The sequence below is a fragment of the Nyctereutes procyonoides genome, unplaced genomic scaffold (assembly GCF_905146905.1).
Source record: "Nyctereutes procyonoides isolate TBG_1078 unplaced genomic scaffold, NYPRO_anot_genome, whole genome shotgun sequence".
Lineage (NCBI taxonomy): Eukaryota > Metazoa > Chordata > Mammalia > Carnivora > Canidae > Nyctereutes > Nyctereutes procyonoides.
Window position 1 is genome coordinate 9181477 of NW_026575117.1, and position 20116 is coordinate 9201592.

Consider the following 20116-nt stretch of genomic DNA (forward strand, 5'->3'; position numbering starts at 1 on the left):
ACTGATTAGAAAAATATCCATCTTAGAAAGACATGTACTTGCATGATTCCATTTTTGTAACAGTCATGAAATAGCACCGTTCTAGAGATAGAGAAGAGGTTAGTGGTTGCCAACAGTGAGGGATGAGCGAGGGGAGTGATGGATTGGCTGTAAAGGGTTGACCCAAGGGAGTCTTATGCTGCTGTACATAGTTGAGTGCTTGATCGTGGTGATCAAAAGTTACACATTTGATAGAATTGCATGCACACACACATGGGTGCATGTGTTACTGGTGAAATTTGAATAAGCTCTGTGGATTTTACCAATGTTAATTTCTTGATTTTGGTATTGTGTAAGATGTCAGCATTAGGGGAGGCTGTGGAAAGGATGCGTGGGACTTTGTTGTGCATTTTTTTGTACCACTAGTGAATCTGTATTATAAAATAAAAGAGGTATTTCTTATTCAGAGTTGAGTACAGAATACTTATTTTTACTTTGTGTTCAATAGCATTAATAAAATGTATTAGATCTGGGGTTCAAGAAACCTTGGGAAAAAATGAACCTCACATCTTACCTCAAGCCATATGTAAAGATTAACTCAAAATGGAACATAAATATAAGAGCTAAAACTATAGAACTTACAGAAGAAAACATAGGAGAAAGCTTGATTTGGGCAGAGATTTCAAGGGATGCAAAAAAGCATGAACATGAAAAAAATATTGATCAATTAATTACACTTCATCAAAATTTAAAACTTCTGTTTTAGAATTGTTAAGAAACTGAAAGGCAAACTCTTCCTTTAAAACTATTTAGCTTATTTAAATGAATTGAATATACATTAAGAAAGAATTTGTACCATTCAATAATAATACAGTAAGGAAAGCAAATGATTTGAACAGTCACATCACCAAAAAATATACATACAAATGGCAAATGGTCACCTGAAAGGTGGTCAGCATCACTCGCTATTAGGAAAATACCACATAAAACCACAGTAATCTCTATCTCACGAAAGTGACTAAAATGAAGACTACTTACTAGTAGCATTAAGTGTTGAAGATGTGGAAATCAGCTGTCGCCACGGCTAATGGGAATGCCAACTAATGCAACTTTGGAAAATAGTTAAAAAGTTTCTGGGACACCTGGGTGGCTCAGTTGGTTAGGCATCTGCCTTTTGTTCAGGTCAAGATCCCAGGGATTGGGCTCCATGTTGGGCTCCTTGCTCAGCAGGAAGTCTGCTTCTCCCTCTCCCTGCTCATGCTCTCTATCATTTGCTCTTTCTCTCTCAAATAAATAAATATCCTTTTAAAAAGTTTCTTATAATGCTGAACAGAGATTTACCATAAAATACAGCAATCTCAGTCCTAGTATTTATCTATGAGGAATGAAAACATGTTCACAAAGATTTGGAATAAAATGTTAACAGCACTTTTGTTCATAATAGCTCAAAGTGCAAACAGTCCACATACCCACCAACTGATAAGTGGATAAGTTATGGTATAGCCATACAGTGGAATGAACTGATATGCAAAATAACTGTGTAATAAATAAATGAATGAATCTCAAAAGCATTACACTAAGTGAAAAGATCCAGAAACAAGACTACATACTGTATGATTTTAGTTATATGAAATACTAGAATAAGCAAAAATATAGTGACAGAGCAGATGGGCTTTTGTTGGAAGATGAGGGTGGGACTTGGAGATTGACTACAGGAAGCCCCAGGGAACTTCAGAAGGTGAAGATATGCTTTACTGTGTTTTTGGTGTTGGCCACCCAACTAAAAATGAGTGAACTTTATTGTAAACATGTATGTGTGGTAATAATGTGATATGTAGGAAATGTCACTATTTTAAATCTATAAAGCTGCAATCTGTAAGTATATATATTATTGTTATATAGAATTTATAAAATGAGTTCTAATTTTAAATTCTTTTTAAAATTCTCTGACTTTGAGAGATTGTATTTCATGCATTCCAAATGAGTGGTCGCTTTTTCCTTTGCTTTTCTCAGACAAATACTTTGTGGTTAGATTTTTTTTTTTTTTAAGTATTCTATCAATAGCTGAATGCTTTTAAGCAGTTGCTTAAGTTTTTAAAATCCTATTGAGTACAGAGAAATGCATTTTCACTGAAAGCATGTAATTAATAGTAATGAATCAGAAGGAAAGGGGAAACCCCTTAAAAAAAACCAAAAAAACAAAGCTCAGGAATTAAAGTAAGGAATTGCAACAGGGGTGCCTGCGAGGGTCAGTCGGTTTAAGTGTCTGCCTTGGGCTCAGGTCATGATCCTGGGGTCCTGGGATCGAGCTCCAAGTTGGGCTCTCTGCTCGGTGGAGAGCCTGCTTCTCCCTCTCCCTCTGCCTGTCCCTCCCCCCACCCCTCGCCCCTGCTCTTGTTCTCTTTCTCTTTTGCTTGCTATCTCAAAATATTTTTTTAAAAAAAGAAAAATTGAATGTACAATAAGACAAGCTTTTTAAACAAGCCTGCTTGGTCATTTTGGTCATATTGATCAGAGAAAACAGCAGCCAGCACATTCAGGCTGTGACTAAGCTGCCTGGCCTTGGGCAAATCAAGTGCAGGGGTTCCGTGTGCCCACTTAGTGAGTATGCATCTTGCTTACATCTTGCTGATTCCCAAAGCCGTTAGTGCCGGTGCCAAAATATTAACCGATGACATTTTTAAATTTAAGAATTAAAATTTAAATTTAAAATTAAATTTTAAATTTCAAATAGTTTTTTTTTTTAAAGAATAAATGTCTATTGTATTACATAAAAAGAGTAGTAGATTTTTTTTTTGGAATTAGGCATATAAAAGTCTTAAATAAAAGGTGTTAGGTCTTTCACCAAAATATATTATTGGTGTTATAAGACATTTGAAATGCTAATAGTGTTCCTATTTTCTGAAATATTTAAATGGGGGTTTTATTGGAATTATGTTCGTGAAGAAACTTGCTATTATCTAGTTTGTGTGTATATATATTTTTAGATTGTGTATATTGACAAATTTGGAGATAGTTCTTGATGTATTATGCCCACCGATTTTTCTATAAAACTTACATTTGATTTAGTCAGTATTTTATTATATTGCAATTCACAGACAATAGCATGATAGTTTTTTAAATGTTTAAAACTATAATTACCTTCAGTGGAATTTTATCAAGTTTTAATTCTGTGTACAAAATAGACCTAATTTTCAGGAAAGACTAGAAAATAAGGCTCATTCAGAAAACTGACAAAATAAGTTTAAGTAGAGACAGGGCTAACAGATGGCTTCTTCATGTTCTGTCAGCATTTCTGCTGAATGAAGGATTAAAACATCTGGGATGTTAATATAACAGGAAGAGGATACTTAGCAAAAAGTAAAGTTCATTAGACATTAGAAATATCTACCAAGAACCTGAGGGATTTTCTGTTTCATTCTTACATATAGTTTTTTTTACCAAGTCTTAGATACTGCTTGACTTAGAAAAGAGAATTTAACTAAATTTCCTCTCAAAGTTTCTCTTAATAAAAATCTAATACTCACATATCACCTGGTAATATGTCAATTTGTGACATTTATATGCAAAATAACATAGTATACATTTATAATATGAATATCCACACTATAAATAATATAATGTGACATTCTTTGCTATTCTTTGACAGGATACTTTATATTTACTACTTCTAGAGACTGCTATCTTCTGTATATTTTCTTTTTATGTTATGTATGTCTATATGTTTTTATATAGTATCTTCTCTCTGTATTCTCTTTGATTATTTTTCTCCTTTTACCTTAAATTTTCCGGAAGCTTAAAAAACAATCTGTTGCTTTTAAGTGATACTAAAATTATATCATTGTGTTCTGATGGCTCTCGTGGCATTTCCTATTTCACACTGACTTTTTAGATGCTAACTGAAGCATAACTGATTAGATTTTTAAAGTTGATGAAAAACAAGGGGAACATCCACTAGGTTATAAGCAAAGATTACCTTGCATCAGAGTTAGAAACAGGGCTGACAGAGAGAGATAGAAGGAGAGTTAAATAGAACAGGGTTTTTTGTTTCAGGATTTACTAAATAAAGGTGATTGTAGATAGGGGGAGTGGTTAGTTGGAGAGAAAAAATAGAGTTTATAGTATGAAGAGAGATTCAGGTTGTGGCATTTAATTTGTCTAAGTATGATTTAGTCTGCAGTAACCTTTTGGATTGCCTATGTTTTGAGCATTTTGAAACTGTTGCTGGTGTAGAGATGAATCAAGCTTTGCAAGACATAAACCCATAGATGTGTTTAGAAACCTGGTGTGCTCTTAAAATATTCCTGGTCATATATTTTGTGCCTAAAATTAATCAGAATGAACCCAAAAGATAAATTCTACCTTCCCCCCTCATTTCCTTTTGATTTGTTTTCATAGCCCATGTGTGTTCAAAATACCAAGACAGGCTATTTTCCAATTGGTTTTGGAGTGTCTTTGTTGCCTATACAGGCAACTCATTTTTTAGCTTGCCTAGTAGTTATAAGTAGCAGTGTTGTGTGAGGTAAGGAGAAGGTCAAGAGAAAAGGGAATCACCTTGATAAGTGGATAAAGTCAGTCAAAATTTTGTGGACCACACAGGGTGTGTTGTGTGGCAAGTGGAATGAACGTGGTATAATATGACCCCATTTTTATCAAGCAGTGACCACCTCTCCCCCATGCCAGCCCCATAATGCTCTGTGTATAGCTGAACTTAGAAATACACAAATATGAAAGCACATGTCTTACACATATATTGTCTTACAAATCTACAAATTATGAAAGCACATGTTTGGTTATAAAAAAACAGGTTTCTGGATAGGATGAGATAGAAAGGAGGCTGACATAGGAAGGGACATAGAGGGTTAAACTGAAAAAGGAGAATAGACTCCTTTTGAAAGTGTATTTTTTACTTGTACATATTATACATACATGCCTATATATACAGGTACAGTTTTTTAAAGAGGAAAAAAAACATGCATGTGAGAGTCAGGCACATCTTGGTTCAGAGTTCAGTCCTGACTCATTAGCTATATGGTGCTGGGTAAGTTACTTTTCTTTTTCATCATTTGTAAAATCCGGGAGACCATCCCTGCCACAAGGTTGTTGGGATTGACCAGGGTGATGCCTGGCAAGTACTTCCATCTTCTGGCCTTTGGGTTGTTCTCCTAAGTTAATTTCCTTCACATACTACTTCAACTTCTACTTTTCTGAATTTTTGAAAACTATTTGTACTAATATATTTAAACTGGTAGTCAACCTTTTATTTTCAAGGTTTTTTCTTTTTTTCTTACATGAATGTCCTGCAGAATTAAAGCAACCAGGCCTTTCATAAACACCCGTACTGACAGGTGTGATGCCATGCCATTCAACTTCTCATAATCCCAGAATTATCTATGTACACATTTTGTACATCTTAAAATATTTAAGAAGATATGTTGGTTCATAGGCATCTTAAAAGTCACTTATATTGACTTCGGTGTTTTTGCTTAAAATCTGTTTCTCATGACTTATTAGTGAGTTAAAAACTAGAATCTGATAGTTTACATATCTGTTCACCATTGCCAAGTCCACAGCACCTTGTGGCCAATGTCGAATAAGGTCCACAGCTCCAGATCCTTCCTTTCCTCCAATCAGCCGAATGGCTTCTTGCCAATCTACAGCTAATTTAGGCTAACTTGGTAGTAATCTTTCTGGCAATATGCTCCCTAATCAAAGCTTAACCTGGAAGGCAGTACTTATCCCAAAGAAGAACTGGAAATGGTAGAATTTACATATCTGACAGATGATAAAGAATCTCTTAAGTAGACAGAGTACCTTGTTCTACCCCTCATGTTATGTGATGTAATAAGCAGCCTCTTATTTTTCACCCTGAAGGTCGAAATCACTCATAAACACATGTGCTCTCTTGAAAATTGCAACATTTTGTTTTTCTTATTACTGAGAATGACTTAAATTTGATTTCAGTCTCTGCTCCTGAGTGTTTGGCTTTCTAAGGAAAAGGATATTTTGGATAAACCACAATCTGTGTGCTGTCTTCATACGATGCTGTCCCTCCTAAGCAAGATGAAAGGTAACATGCTGGTGGATGTTGCAGTTCCGTGGACCCTGAGATGCAGGCTGCTGCTCTTAGAGATGTAGATTATTATATGAAAAACTACATAAATGGGAGGGGAGGATGCTTTCTGTTAGTAAAAGGAGTGTACACTACAGTGTCCAGAACATTTCTCTAGGGATCTTTTAAAAAATATTTAAAAATACTTATATTAATATTTTTATTAATAAATAGAAAGCTCTCAATGCATTCAAAGTATGATTTATAAAAATTAAATTCATATTTCATCATCAAAAATAATGTGATACAGGCAATCCTGGGTGGCTCAGTGGTTTAGCGCTGCCTTCAGCCCAGGGTGTGATCCTGGAGACCCAGGATCAAGTCCCATGTTGGGCTCCCTGTATGGAGCCTGCTTCTCCCTCTGCCTGTGTCTCTGCCTCTCTCTCTGTGTGTCTCTCTGTCTCTCATGAATAAATAAATAAAATCTTTAAAAAAATGTGACATGAACAATGCATTTTTTTTAAAGATTTTATTTATTTATTCATGAGAGATGCAGAGAGAGAGAGAGAGAGAGAGAGAGAGGCAGAGGGAGAAGCAGGCTCCATGCAAGGAGCCTGACATGGGACTCTATCCCGGGTCTCCAGGATCACATCCTGGACTGAAGGTGGCGCTAAACCGCTGAGCCACTGGGACTGCCCTTTATTTATTTTTTTAAGTAAGATTTTATTTATTTATTCATGAGAGACACACAGAGAGACACAGGCAGAGAGAGAAGCAGGCTCCATGCAGGGAGCCTGATGCGGGACTCGATCCTGGGTCTCCAGGATCAGGCCCTGGGATGAAGGCAGTGCTAAACTGCTGAGCCACCCGGGCTGCCTGAACAATGCATTTTTAATTCATTGAGGTAAATCATATGATCTTTGGTAGAGGTAATTTTTAAAATTCTTTTTGACCTTAGAATAATCTATTTTATATTATATATAATATATATAGTCTGTTTTATTAGAACATTTAACATTTTATTAAAACATTCAATAGTAGTTTTCAGCAATGATAAAAATATTCCAGAGATTTAAAGTTGATTCAGAAGCAAGACAACTAACACAACCTAAATAAATGGAATATAAGTATTCTGATAAAAGAAGTTGTGGAAGGTGCTTGGGTGACTCGGTTAAGCGTCTGCCTTCTGCTCAGGTCATGATCCTGGAGTCCTAGGATCAAGCCCCATGTCAGGCTCCATGCTCAGCAGGGAGCCTGCTTCTCCCTCTCCCTCTGCCTCTCATGTTTATGCTCTCTCTCTCTCTCTCTGTCAAATAAATAAAATCTTTTTAAAAATTGTGAATTTCTTTTCTAATTCAGAAATATACAATTATATCACTGAGATATTTAGTTTCAATATATGTTTAATGTTAAAGATTGAACAGAAAGAATTGACAAGTTGAGTTTCTTTAACTTTCTCTTTTTGCCTTTAGTGGCCATTGACGAGACCTGGGATTCCCAGTCTGTGTCCCCTTGGTGGCAGCAGATGCGCACAGCTTGTATTCAGTCTGAGAACAATGGCGCTGCCCTGTTGTCTGCACACGTTGGGCATTCTGTTGCCGCACAGATCTCCAACAGTATGACTGAGAAAAAAGTAAGTGAGAATGGGGCGTACCTGTCCTTGGATAAGCTGGATTTGTACCTGCCCAGCCTGCTGAGGGGCTGCTTTGCCTTGCCTGGGGCTGCAGTGTCTTTGGTGTTATGGAACATCTTGAGTTTGAAATGTTTGTCCAGCAGGTTCTCATTTGTCTTTTGTGGAGTGAGGGGTGCAGCCCTTAACTTGTTTATTCAGATGACATGCATATTTGAACTTTTCCATTACCTCGTACTTTTCATCTCGAGGGGAAAAGTACTGTAGTTGGAGGGCAGAGATATGACTGCCAATGGCAGGTGATTTGTGGTAAGTCCCTTAAACATGAGTTTCCTGCTTCAGGTTCCTCATCTGAAGGAGGTCAGGGTTAGACTGCATTATTTCTGAGGTCCGTTGGTACTCTGAAGTTCTGTAGTTGTATTTATAGCCCTCCCCTTTTATAAACAAAAGTTGTTTTGGGCAAATAGCGTTGAAGGATTCAAATAAAAGTTTCCTTTTGATCTTTTGCTTTGTGGTTTTCCCTCATCTCTTGAAGACTCAAATTTATTTTTAAAAAAAAAACAAAACAGACATCTCTTGTATCTCATGGTAGATCAAATAATTTTTTTCTAGAGGGATGTTGCATTTAATCGGATGAGTCACTGAAATAGGCCTGTAGAGATTCACTTAACATTGTGAGTCTCAGTAGTATGTATGCTAAATTTAATAGCTAAGATGTTTATGCTAATGGAGAGAAAAGAAATTTGAGATACATTTTGTATATTGGGTGCATTCTCAAAAGTACACTACCAGCACTATCCCGGTACTGACAGAAAAAACCATGGCCCTTGTCAAGGATGGCTCTGCACACTTGTCTAAGTACACACTGGGTGAATCAGGTGTTGCTGCAGGTCTTTCTGTAAATGTCCAAACTCTGTCACTGTTGCCCCCGAGTCAGTCATGTCCCATCCAGCCACGTAGTAATATTCGGGAATCCACATCTGTGTGCTGCTGTGATGTATCCTTACTGTCCATCAGCTTTCAAGTTAAAAGCTCATTTAAGTGAATGCTGATCCAGAATCTTTGCTAGAATATCACCAGTACATTTTGTGTTAGTTTTCCCAGACAGTTTTGGGTGCTGATTCTGAGGCCCTCACTGATTCCTGGGAGGCCCTTTCTCTTGACACTGAGTATTGGAAGCTTCTGCTGAAACAGCTGGAGGATTGTCTCATACTTCAGACCCTACTTCACAGCAAAGCAAACACATCAACCTGCAAAGTGTCGTCGCTGCAGGCTGAGCCACTCCCGAGGCTTTCTGTCAAAAAGTTATTAGAAGGAGGAAAGGGTAAGCTGATGTTTATTTATTTGAGCATTGTGCCTATGTATCTGTTTGTTATGGTGTGGGCATTTCTGGTAGTTTTTATAGAAATGATGCAAGAATAAGGAAGGAGAAATATATTCAGATTTAAAAAATTAACCCACCACATATTTCTTAGTTAGCCTTCTCAGTCTTATTTTGTTGGTCCCCTGCTCAGGAATCCCCACTACTTCCTCTGCCTTAGAAAATTAGCCATTCTCAAAGAGTGGTCAAGAGGACCTCAAGAGCCCTCCCTTTCCCTACTTCATGTCTGTGGGAGGCTAGATTTTCCCCCTGTGCTGCAACCAGAACAGATCACAGTAGATGGAATGCAGAAGTTGATTGGCGAGGGGGGCGCCTGGGTGGCTCAGGCCATTGAACTTCTGACTCTTGATTTTGACTCAGGTCATGACATCAGGTTGTGAGCCCTGCGTCTGGTTCCACACTCAATGGAGAGTCTGCTTGGGATTCTGTGTCCCTCTTCCTCTGCCCCTCCCCTCCACCGTGCAAGCTCTCGCGCTCTCTCTTTCTCTCTCAAATACATAAATTTTAAAAAAATAATCTGATTGGAGAATCCAGTTATAAGGAAAACAAAGAGGTTTGCAAAGATGTAGTGTTATTCCTCTCACTATATGTCTTTTCTTGCTTTGGGATATAGAGTTATTTTCATAAAATGTTACTAACATGTAATAGGTTTATCATTTGTATTTAAAATGAATTAATAAAAATATTTTAAATTTTCTGTTTTGATTTCTAATACCATAAATATCAATAAATATGATCCATAAGCTAAAGTTCTTCATCAGTAATTTTTAAGAGTTTAAGGAGATCCCGAGACTAGAGAACTTCTGGAACAAATATAAACACCTTCTGTAAGAACTTTTCGCTTTGAGTCCAACCCATTTTTCCATTTCTTGCTTGTTGCTTGATTGTGGTTTGAATGAAGCATCTGTGATTTCCCGTCTCTGGATCTGAGCCTCCCCCCCCCCCCACACCTGTCTCATGCTGGATTCTAAATTGTACTTACTCCCCATTCAAGGCCTAACTCAAAAGCTACCTCCTCCAAGAAACTGCTCATGATCCATTAGCTGCAAATTTTCTCTTCTTCCTAATTTCCACAGAACTTTATACTTCTGTGATTTATTACTGTTTATTGTCCTGGAATCATTGTGTTCCTGTGCTTATATCCTGCACAACTGTAAGCATCTTAAATTTTTAGTTGTCCTTATGTTACTTTCTTTTTACCAGCAGCTCTGTCAGTCATTTGATACTGGAATGTCTGTATTCCTGGATTTATAAATACCCATATATTTATAGATTTCTATATAGTTAACTTGTTTTATCATTCTTTATAAGATTTGTAAGCTTTGGCCTGAGAGGCAGGCTTTAGGAGCTGCTCTCAAGGAACATAGGCTGTGGATGCCATCTTGGCCTTGTCTCAGTTTGCCAGTATAACCAGAAAGAACTTAGACACTTGTATGGAACCCTGATTTTGGTGACTGCCACCCAGGGGACACCTCTGGATCACCTGGCTCTGGTGACCAGTGGGGCTTATGCTTGCCATCTCACAGGATTATATAGATTTACATACTTTTTAAAAGCTGATGCCTGATAGGGCACCTGGGTGGTATAGTCAGTTCAGCATCTGACTCTTGGTTTTGGCTCAGGTCTTGATCTCAGGGTTGTGAAATCAAGCCCCATATTGAGCTCTGTGCTCAGCCTGGAGTTTGCTTGAGATTCTCTCTCTCTCTGCCCCTCTCACTTGTGTTCTCTCTGTCTCTCTTCCAAATAAATAAATAAATCTTTTTAAAAAACAACAACTGGTGCTTGAGGGTTCTGGCTTTCTGTCAGCCTGAATCAGGTTGTTAAGATCCTCCCTTATGGGACACTGGCAGGTCTTGGCATATCCTCAGCTCCTGGGAACTATTAAAAATATACTGGGTAGCTTGGATAAGCCCAGAGGTTTGAGAGACAACCAAGAGCCAAGGCAGGATTGAATGACAAGTTGCATCTCCTACACAAGGCCACTCCTTCGAGACTGGGGGAGGTGGGTTCTATCTGCTGTGTAGAAACCAACACAGAGCTTCAAGAAAAAGGAAGAAATAGAGAAATAGGTTGCAGTGAAAGAACAAAATAAAACTTGATAGACCGGTGGAAAAAAACAAACCTTAATCAAATGGAGATGAGTCATTTACCTGATAAAAAGTTCCATGTTATGATCATAAAAATGCTCACCAAACTGGAGAGAAAAATGGATGAACACAGTGATAACTTCAAGGAGATGGAAAATAAAGGAAAGGACCAAGTAGACATCACAGAGCTGAAGAATACAATCCCTAAACTCAGTATCCCCTAGAGGGTTTCAGCAGCAGACTCGGTGAAGCAGAAGAAAGGACCAGTGAACTCAAAGACGGGGGTGTAGAACTCACCCAGTCAGACTGTTACAGAGGTAAGTTGTTATATCTAAGTTCATGGTAACCACACAGCAACAACCTTTAGTAAATACGCAAAAGGGAGGGAGGACTATAAGCACACCACCAAAGAAAGTTATCAAACCACAGAGGAAGAGAGCAAGAAGAATAAAGGAAGAAAGGAACTGTGAAAACAGAAAACAATTAGCATAGCAACAAGCAGACACCAATCAGTAATTAATTATAAATGTGCTAAATTCTCCAGTCAAAAGACAGAATATGGCTGAATGGGTAAAAAAAAAAAAAAAAACCTACGTACATGCTGCCTTGAGACTCACTTTTTTTTTAAATTTTTATTTATTTATGATAGTCACAGAGAGAGAGAGAGAGAGAGAGGCAGAAGCAGGCTCCATGCACCGGGAGCACGACGTGGGATTCGATCCCGGGTCTCCAGGATCACGCCCTGGGCCAAAGGCAGGCGCTAAACCGCTGCGCCACCCAGGGATCCCTGAGACTCACTTTAGATGAGTTGACACAGACTGAAATTGAAAGGATGGGAAAAGATACTCCATGTGAATGGGAACTTTTTTTTTTTAAGTTTAAATAAGTTTTTTTTTTTTTAAAGGCCTGTGAAAAATTCTGAATTGTAAATCCTACACTCCATGGTGCCACCTGCTGATAGGGCAGGACCGTCACTGTGACATTAACCTAAGTAACAGAATTGAGGGCTTGATTCTGGAATGGAAACGACCAAATGATTTGCGAGTCAAACCTAAGAAATTGGAGTACCCAGCTCACTGCTGTCATTTATTATCAGTGATAATTGTGATTTCACTGTGAAGTGTTCTTTTTGTAGAAAGGTTTATATTGAGTCAAAATAGGAAGAAAGACTAGGTTTTGGTAAATTACAGAAGAATGTATAATTTATTTTAGGTAATAAACAGAACTCTTTGTCTTGAGTGTTTTTCAGTTTACATTTATAATTTTTTGACAAACACGAGGTAGCACCATGGTTCTTAGACGTGGCTAAATTTTGCCCTTAAGTATTCCATGTAGGCAAATTAGTTGACTATTAAAAGTAATATGTTGCCCTAAAAACCCTAGAAAGGCATCATGCTAATCAGTCTATTTCAATTATATTTAAAAGAAAGTGTTTTAGGGGTGCCTGGGTGGCTCAGTCCATTAAGCATCTGCCTTCAGCATGGTTCTGGGATCTAGACCCAATGTCTGAGTTCCCTGCTCAGTGGGGAGTCGGCTTCTCCCTCTCCCTATCCCCCTTCCCATGCTTATGTGCTCACTCTTGCTTGCTCACTCTCTTAAATAAAATCTTTAAAAAAAAATAAAGTGTTTTGAAGATGTATTATTCATCCTTTCATCTGTGTCTGGTACAGTATGTTTTGAATTTGTGGACAATAATACTATGTGGGGAACAGACAAATCTATACACTTGTATTTATCTAATAATTTATAGGAGTATAGAGATGCTTGTAGGTATCAGATATCTCACTTGCCCTCGCTGTCTTTGGTAAACACTGTAAATTTTCATTTTCTTTCTTGTCTCCAAACTGTAGGTGGCATTGCAGACAGTGTAGCCAAGTGGATATTTAAACAGGACTTCAGCCCTGCAATATTAAAACTGGCTAATAAGGAAAGAGATGCAGAAAACCCAGATGAACCCAAAGAAGGTATTAACAGAGGTTTATTTGAGGTGTCAGAGGTGGAGATGAACCTAGGAGCTATACCAGGTAATACATAAACATGGAGAAATATGCAATCAGAGCAGAGGAGAGGTGGCTGAGTCTTTGTTAAAGAAAGAATAACAAATATATTGCTCTCTTGTGGCTTTCAGACTTGCTGCATTTAGCCTATAAGCAGTTTCCTTGTAGCCTTGAGCTAGACGTGCTACACGCACATTGCTGTTGGGAGTATGTTGTTCAGTGGAATAAAGATCCAGAGGTAAGATTCTTGCTCTTTCTTTCATTTTAATTCATGCTGTGCATATGTAGGACTGTTTGATTCAGGAACTTACTGTAAACACTGGACTTTCGGCCTTTGGGATACCTCTCTGTGCTAGACCTTTTCTTGCATTCTCTCTCACAATCCTCACAGAGAACCTGTGAGGTGTTGATATTGTCATGAGGCGAACACTAGGCTCAGAAAAGTTCAGTTCTATGCCCAAAGGCACATTGCTAAGTCAGGGTTTGGACCAGGATTTAAGCGTAGGTTTCTCTGTGGTTAAAGACACTGTGTTTTGTCCTACTCCCGGTTAGGTTATGGTAAGTATATTTTTTAATTACTTTTGAATTCCTACATGAGATGGCATATACTAGAAGGTTTTTAGTATGATAGTTATCATGATAAAAGTCAGGGTAAAGATCCCAATGTTAACTTAGCATCTACTTCTTTAGATATATATCCCTGTGTGTGTCCATCACTTCTCTTAGGTTTGCCTCAGAAAAATCAAGAAAGCCACGTTGTGTTCAAGGCTGACTCTAGTCCAGGGTTAGCCTATCTGCCCTTCCAGCTCTGTGCTGGGGCATGATTTTCTGCTGTTTTTCTCTCCAGGACATTCATAGTCTGCAGCAGAATAGGGAGAAGGACCCTGGAATTTGTGACAAGTGTCTGCGTTTGGGCCAGTCACTGAATCTCTGAACCTGTTTGTTTCTCCCTCAACCTATTTAAAATGAAGGTGTCAATCCTTCAGGATTGATGCCAGGATCAAGTAAAATGTAAAAACAGGTTGGATAGTCCTTTTTGCCAATAAGTCCTTCACTTAGGTCTCCCTGGTCAGTGCTCTGGTGAATTATCCCTCTCAAAGCAAAATACTTTATCGTCCTTATGTCAAGTTACACGTCTCACTAATGAACTAATTCACACTAATACAATAATGATACTTTTCCTCCAAAAAGAATGTCTTTAATATGTAATCACATATTAAAGGAAAATATTTTTAATATAAAATGCTTTAAACAAAGGAATGGTTTTTGATCAATTAAATGTTAACCAAAAAGTGATGTTAGGACAGGGGACCCTCTTGATGCCCCTTGAGTCACCCTCTTCAGTAGCCCACTCTGCAGCCAGAATGGTAATTATTTTGGGGCTCTCTACTTAAATGGAAAATTTTTCCTACATGAGAAAAGAATGTTAGGGCTATAATAAGGACAAAATAATTTCTAAAATCTGGATAAATTAATTCCAGATTCAGGTCTAACAAAGTGCTATGTAAGAGGAAAACTCTGTTTTACATCATTTGTTATTAACCAAAGGCAGCTTACAGACACAGAGAGCCATATCGCCTCTCCTCACTAGCTGTATGACCTCTGGGACACTTCTGAATCCTTTGTTCTTGATTTTCTACTAAAACTAAATGAGGGAATCCCTGGGTGGCGCAGCGGTTTAGCGCCTGCCTTTGGCCCAGGGCGCAATCCTGGAGACCCGGGATTGAGTCCCACATAGGGCTCCCGGTGCATGGAGCCTGCTTCTCCCTCTGCCTGTGTCTCTGCCTCTCTCTCTCTCTCTCTGTGTGTGTGTGTGTGACTATCATAAATAAATTAAAAAATAATAATAATAAAAGTAAATGAGGACTCTAGCTGTCTTATAAAGTTGTAGCAGTTGATAGAGAAAATGCATGTATCGTGCCTGACATTTTGATTAGTGTTATCATTGTCAATTGAAACTGTTTACATCTCAAATAAGTGGTCATTTTTCTTTCTTTTCTTGTTAAATAATTCTCCTTGCTCCATCCAGCCCCTACCCCGGTTCCACCATTTTTCACACACAGCTTCATTAGGATCAAAACACTTGAAATCGCCTTTGGAAAATTGCTAACACCAGGATATATTAGCAGAGGTGACATGTTTGATGTTTGTACAGCCTATAAAATTATTTAGGAACTATCTGGATAATCTCATCAGTTTTACATGCTATATTTGAGTGTTAATATGTAAGCAACTACCTTGATTAGGAGGAGTTGAATTTCTGACATCCTCTCTGATCCTGTTTCCCATCATTGCTTTAGTTTTTTTACTTGGCACCTATCACTAATGTACTATATATTTAGCTCCCTTGGTAGAATGTAACCTTAGTGAGGGCTAGGATTTGGGTCTCTGTTCATTACAGTATCTCTAGTGCCTCAAATAGCCTGGTGCATAGTAGTTGCTCAATAACTATTTGTTGAATAATGAATGCATGATATTTGTGAAGAAGTAAACTCACCGTTTTCACATCTGTGTGAAATTCAAGTATTTATTAGACAAAATATTGCTGTTATGTACAAGCCACAGTAAATTTTGATTCCAGATGTCAGCATATATGACCTGGGGGTTTCTAGGTATCAGTCATCATATAGGTAATGTGAATTTAAGAGAGACCATTGACACTATCCTATGAAAAATCATCTCTTACCTAATACTTCCATGTTCTTATCACCACATTCTTCGACAGCTTCATGCAGAAATTTATGTAAAAAGTCGCCATTTGTATTGGAAACATCTGTTAAATGATACCTCTTCTTTTCTCTCTCTCTTTTTTTCTCCCTCTATGTAAGGAAGCACGTTTTTTCGTTAGGTCGATAGAACATTTGAAGCACATTCTTAATGCACATGTTCAGAATGGTAAGTAAATAGATGCTAAAACATAGCTGGTGGGGACCAAAGAAGCAGGTATCTTTAAGTTCACATTCTGTTCAGTTTTTATTTGATGGTCCTACCATCCAACACATAACTGTGTATGTGTATTGTGACGTGCAAAGCACTGGCTCTTTTAATTACTTGGAAAAATGCTATGCAGAAGGGGATGAGAGGGGAGAAGTAAGGAGAATATTAGACATAAACCACTGATTTTCTGTTTTGGTCACAGGTAGATATGGAAAAGAGGGATGGGCTTCTCAGGACTGAAGTTGCTGATGAAAAAGTTAGGTAGCCAAGAGCCTAACAAACTACCTAGTACTTCTTTTAAGTCCCTGTGACGTGGGGACTACTGATGTCTCCTTGACAAAATGTCACAAATTGTTATGGAAAAATTGTAAACAGGCTCCTGGGTCCATTAAATAGATAGATGGTTTTCCCTGGAAGAATTAATGGAGGAGCTCAGCACGAGCCTAGTTATTTTACTAAGTGGTGAAACTAGATGTTGAGCGACATAAGACGGAGGTATCAAGTTGGTGTCTGCGTGATGAATTTTGGGGAAGCTACTCATTTATTCTTTACCAGTACTACCTTCTCACAGGTGGTATGATTCACAGTGGAGAAATTCTAAAATATTTCTCTCATTTTATGTGACGAGAACTTGAAAATTTTATTTATTCATCTCTTAGATCTTACCTTCTTCTTAGGAGGAAAAAAGAAGATTTAAAGTGACTCATTTGGAAAATATGGTCTAGAGAATTCTATCCTTAGTTGATAATTTAAAATTAAGTCACTACTAACTTCAAGCTAGTATTTCTTTAAGTAAGAACTTACCCGTTTGTACAGTGAGTCAGCCTCCTGGCCTCCCCCACAGCCTCTGAGGCCCTCACCCCTAGATACAGAAGCAGCCACCTGGGTAGTACTGACCACATGGGAAATGTCATGTTTAAGCTGCCTGACAGCACTTTCAGAAATGTTGATGCCATGGTTTATTGAGTATAGAAGTATATAGCATATATTTCTTATTTGGTTGTTTTTATATTTTTATTTTCTAATACTTCCTTATATGTCACTTTAGTTGGTGGTTACATAGGTAAAAATTGATTTTGGGCATTGGGTTGTTTCTCTTGTTTGGCTATTTTGAATAAAACTGTTCTCAAGGGGATCCCTGGGTGGCGCAGCGGTTTGGCGCCTGCCTTTGGCCCAGGGCGCGATCCTGGAGACCCAGGATCGAGTCCCATATCGGGCTCCCGGTGCATGGAGCCTGCTTCTCCCTCTGCCTGTGTCTCTGCCTCTCTCTCTCTCTGTGTGTGACTATCATAAAAAAAAAAAAAAAAAAAAAAAAAAAAAAAACTGTTCTCAACACTCATCTTTGTGTTCCTTTAGACAGTAGAATTGCTGGGTCATATGGTAGACATGTAGTTAGCTTTAGAATATATGTCCAAACAGGTGGTTTACCAAGTGGTTTCCAAGTGGTTTACCGCTTTCTGATGCCCCCAGCAATCTATGAGCATTCCAGTGGTTTCCTTATCTTCTCCAACACTTGGTGCCATCTATAAAAAAAAAATAAAAATAAAAAAATAAAAATTAAAACAAAAATAAAAAAAATTTAGTCTTTGTGTTGGTTGTATATTGAAATTTCTTTGTGATTTTAATTTGTATTTCTCCCATAACTAATTATATAATTATCTTTACACTTACTGGCCATGTAGATATCATCTTACGCAGCTCAGTTCTAATTATCATTGAAGATAAAGGTTTTTATTACTTTATAAATATTACATAAGATGTAAGAAACGATATCTAAATAAATAGCCCATATAGTTTTATAAGTTTAAGGAAGACAGTAATTTGTTAAGAATGATAAACTCAGAAACAGACAAGCCTTCTATTTACTACTTTTACTTGCCATCTAGGCATTGCTCTGATGATGTGGAATACGTTCTTGGTTAAAAGGTTTTCTGCTGCTACATACTTGATGGATAAGGTAATTTTAAATTTCATGTACGTGTTTATTTTGTTTCCTTGATTATTGATACTAGAGTATTTACAGTGGGCCTTGTTAGACTATTTTTTATTTGATATTACATTTTACTAATGCTCAGTTAAATGTCGTGCCTAGTGCTGGCATTTTGATGACCTGGAGAAGAACCTTCCAGATCCTTGAGAGTACTGTACTTTTAAAAGCCTCTAAGCAAAGAGAGTAGGACTCATGGTTGCTTGAGGGAAGGAGTTGCACCTTATTTTTAATTAAAGTGTACAGATGTACAATTTACTCTTCAATCTTTGGATGTAGGATCAAGGTATTTTCTTTGAATGGGGTCAGCTGCCATCCTACTTTTAAGTTTTCCTATGTAAAGCTCACCCCAAAGGCCTTGCATATGATTTCTAGATCCCAGTTCTTTAAAGTTGTGATGCAGTCTGAGTGCAAAATCTTTAGATTTTAAAATTTATGCTCTCATCTTTGTAGTTGCTTCCTCTGCATCTAATCCAGTAGAGCTAGGAGTCAGCTACTCTGTATGTCTTTAAAGCATGCAACCTAGTATAACAACTCCCTTTTTTCCTCACATTTTATCAGTTACTTAAGTTACATAAATAGAATATTACATATTAAAACCAGTCTAAATAGCTTTAGGGACAAACATAGCATATGGGCATAGAACTCAGCTGACGGGAGCGGCAGCTGCGAGCTTGCTGGGTGCCCTGGGCCCCATCAGTGTGTTCCCAGGCCAGTCAAGAATGTAGGTTTATCTGGCATCAGTTACGTGGATGTCAGGAGAGTTATCACTACAATTACAACACGTTCTTTCAAATGTACAGTGACAGACATTCCTAAACCCTGAGCCACACTACATTCAGACCCCTTGGGCCACAGCTCCACTGAAAATGCTTTCTTTGCTGTTATTGGTAACAGGTTTTCTAGTGAAACCTGATTTTTCTTGTGTGCTCACCTTCCTTGCCCGCTTAAATGTTTCTTTTTTTCCAACTTGCTCTTTGGGGCCTTTCTGATACTGCTCTGTCCTCCTTTACCTCTGACTGTCACTCTTTTGGGAGAACAATAGTGTGAAGCCTTTTGCATGTATGTTACCATTGAGTTTTATAGTATTCTCACATCAACGGTCACATTTGAGCCTCACAACTTGGATTTGAAGTTAAACTGTCCTGAATAGGAGGCAGAGAGTTTTGATGATCCACTCGATAAATATTTATTGTAAGGATCTCTTATGTGCCAAGGACTGTGCTAAGTCCTGTGGTTACAGAGCTAAAGTCTCAGCCCCTGCCCTCCAAGAACTCCCAGTCCAAAAGATAAATAGGGTGCTTCAGGGACTGAGAAGAGGAGGTAAATAAATAACAAGTCAAAGGGAAGGCTTCTGAGCTGAATCTTGGAGGATGGGTATATATGAAGCAGTGGGTGAGAAGAAATCATATTCCAGCTGAATACATGTTTGATGCAGAGCTGCGGGTAGGTTTGTGTGCTGGAGGACGGGCTGTAGGGAGGAGCTCCGGGGAGCAGAGCGTGAAGCATTTCCCATGCGGGCTGTGGATTTGGGGTTTTCTAACAATCTGTGTAAATTGCTTAGCCTAGGGTCTGGCACATCTGGTGAGGGCTCAGTAAGTGGTAGCTGTTCTTTTATCTGGAAGACACTGGGGCAGTTTTAAGCAGAAGAATGATATGTTCAGATTTGCATTTTAAAAGATGATTCTTTTAAAATGGTGAAATATGTCGGGGTTGGGATGGGCTGAGTTTGGTTGTTTGAAGGCCACTGCAGTGACCTCAGGGAGGTAATAAGGCAGGGGCCTGGGTGCTGGACCCCCGTCTCCCCTGATTTATCACTGCCTCCTGGGAATTCTTATCAAGTGACGTACCTTCCATCTCCCACTTACTACCCTCTCTAGAGTATACAGTAGAACTTACTAAGTACTAACTGAATCGAGAAAATCAGCTGATTTTCTGAGTCAGGAATATAACTTCTGTCTGCATTAGATTGTTTTTCCCCTCCTTGTGACCATTTAAAATTATTGTGTATCTTTATCAACAAGCAAAATTCTTAGCTCCTCTTTATTCAGAACCTTGAGTTTGGT

At 38.2% G+C, this 20116-nt stretch overlaps 1 protein-coding gene across 4 annotated transcripts in view; it reads left to right on the top strand.

The window, feature by feature from the left end:
• RAB3GAP2 (RAB3 GTPase activating non-catalytic protein subunit 2) overlaps positions 1-20116 on the top strand; it is a 93771-nt gene that overhangs the window by 64848 nt on the left and 8807 nt on the right. For 3 of the 4 annotated variants that reach the window (XM_055334279.1, XM_055334280.1, XM_055334282.1), the window contains exons 22-28: positions 5944-6049; positions 7504-7664; positions 8757-8985; positions 12980-13153; positions 13258-13364; positions 15955-16021; positions 17950-18020. In XM_055334279.1, the coding sequence (XP_055190254.1) occupies positions 5944-6049; positions 7504-7664; positions 8757-8985; positions 12980-13153; positions 13258-13364; positions 15955-16021; positions 17950-18020 (915 nt within the window). The remainder of the gene's footprint in view (positions 1-5943; positions 6050-7503; positions 7665-8756; positions 8986-12979; positions 13154-13257; positions 13365-15954; positions 16022-17949; positions 18021-20116) is intronic. The other variant, XM_055334281.1, reaches the window with a different exon arrangement.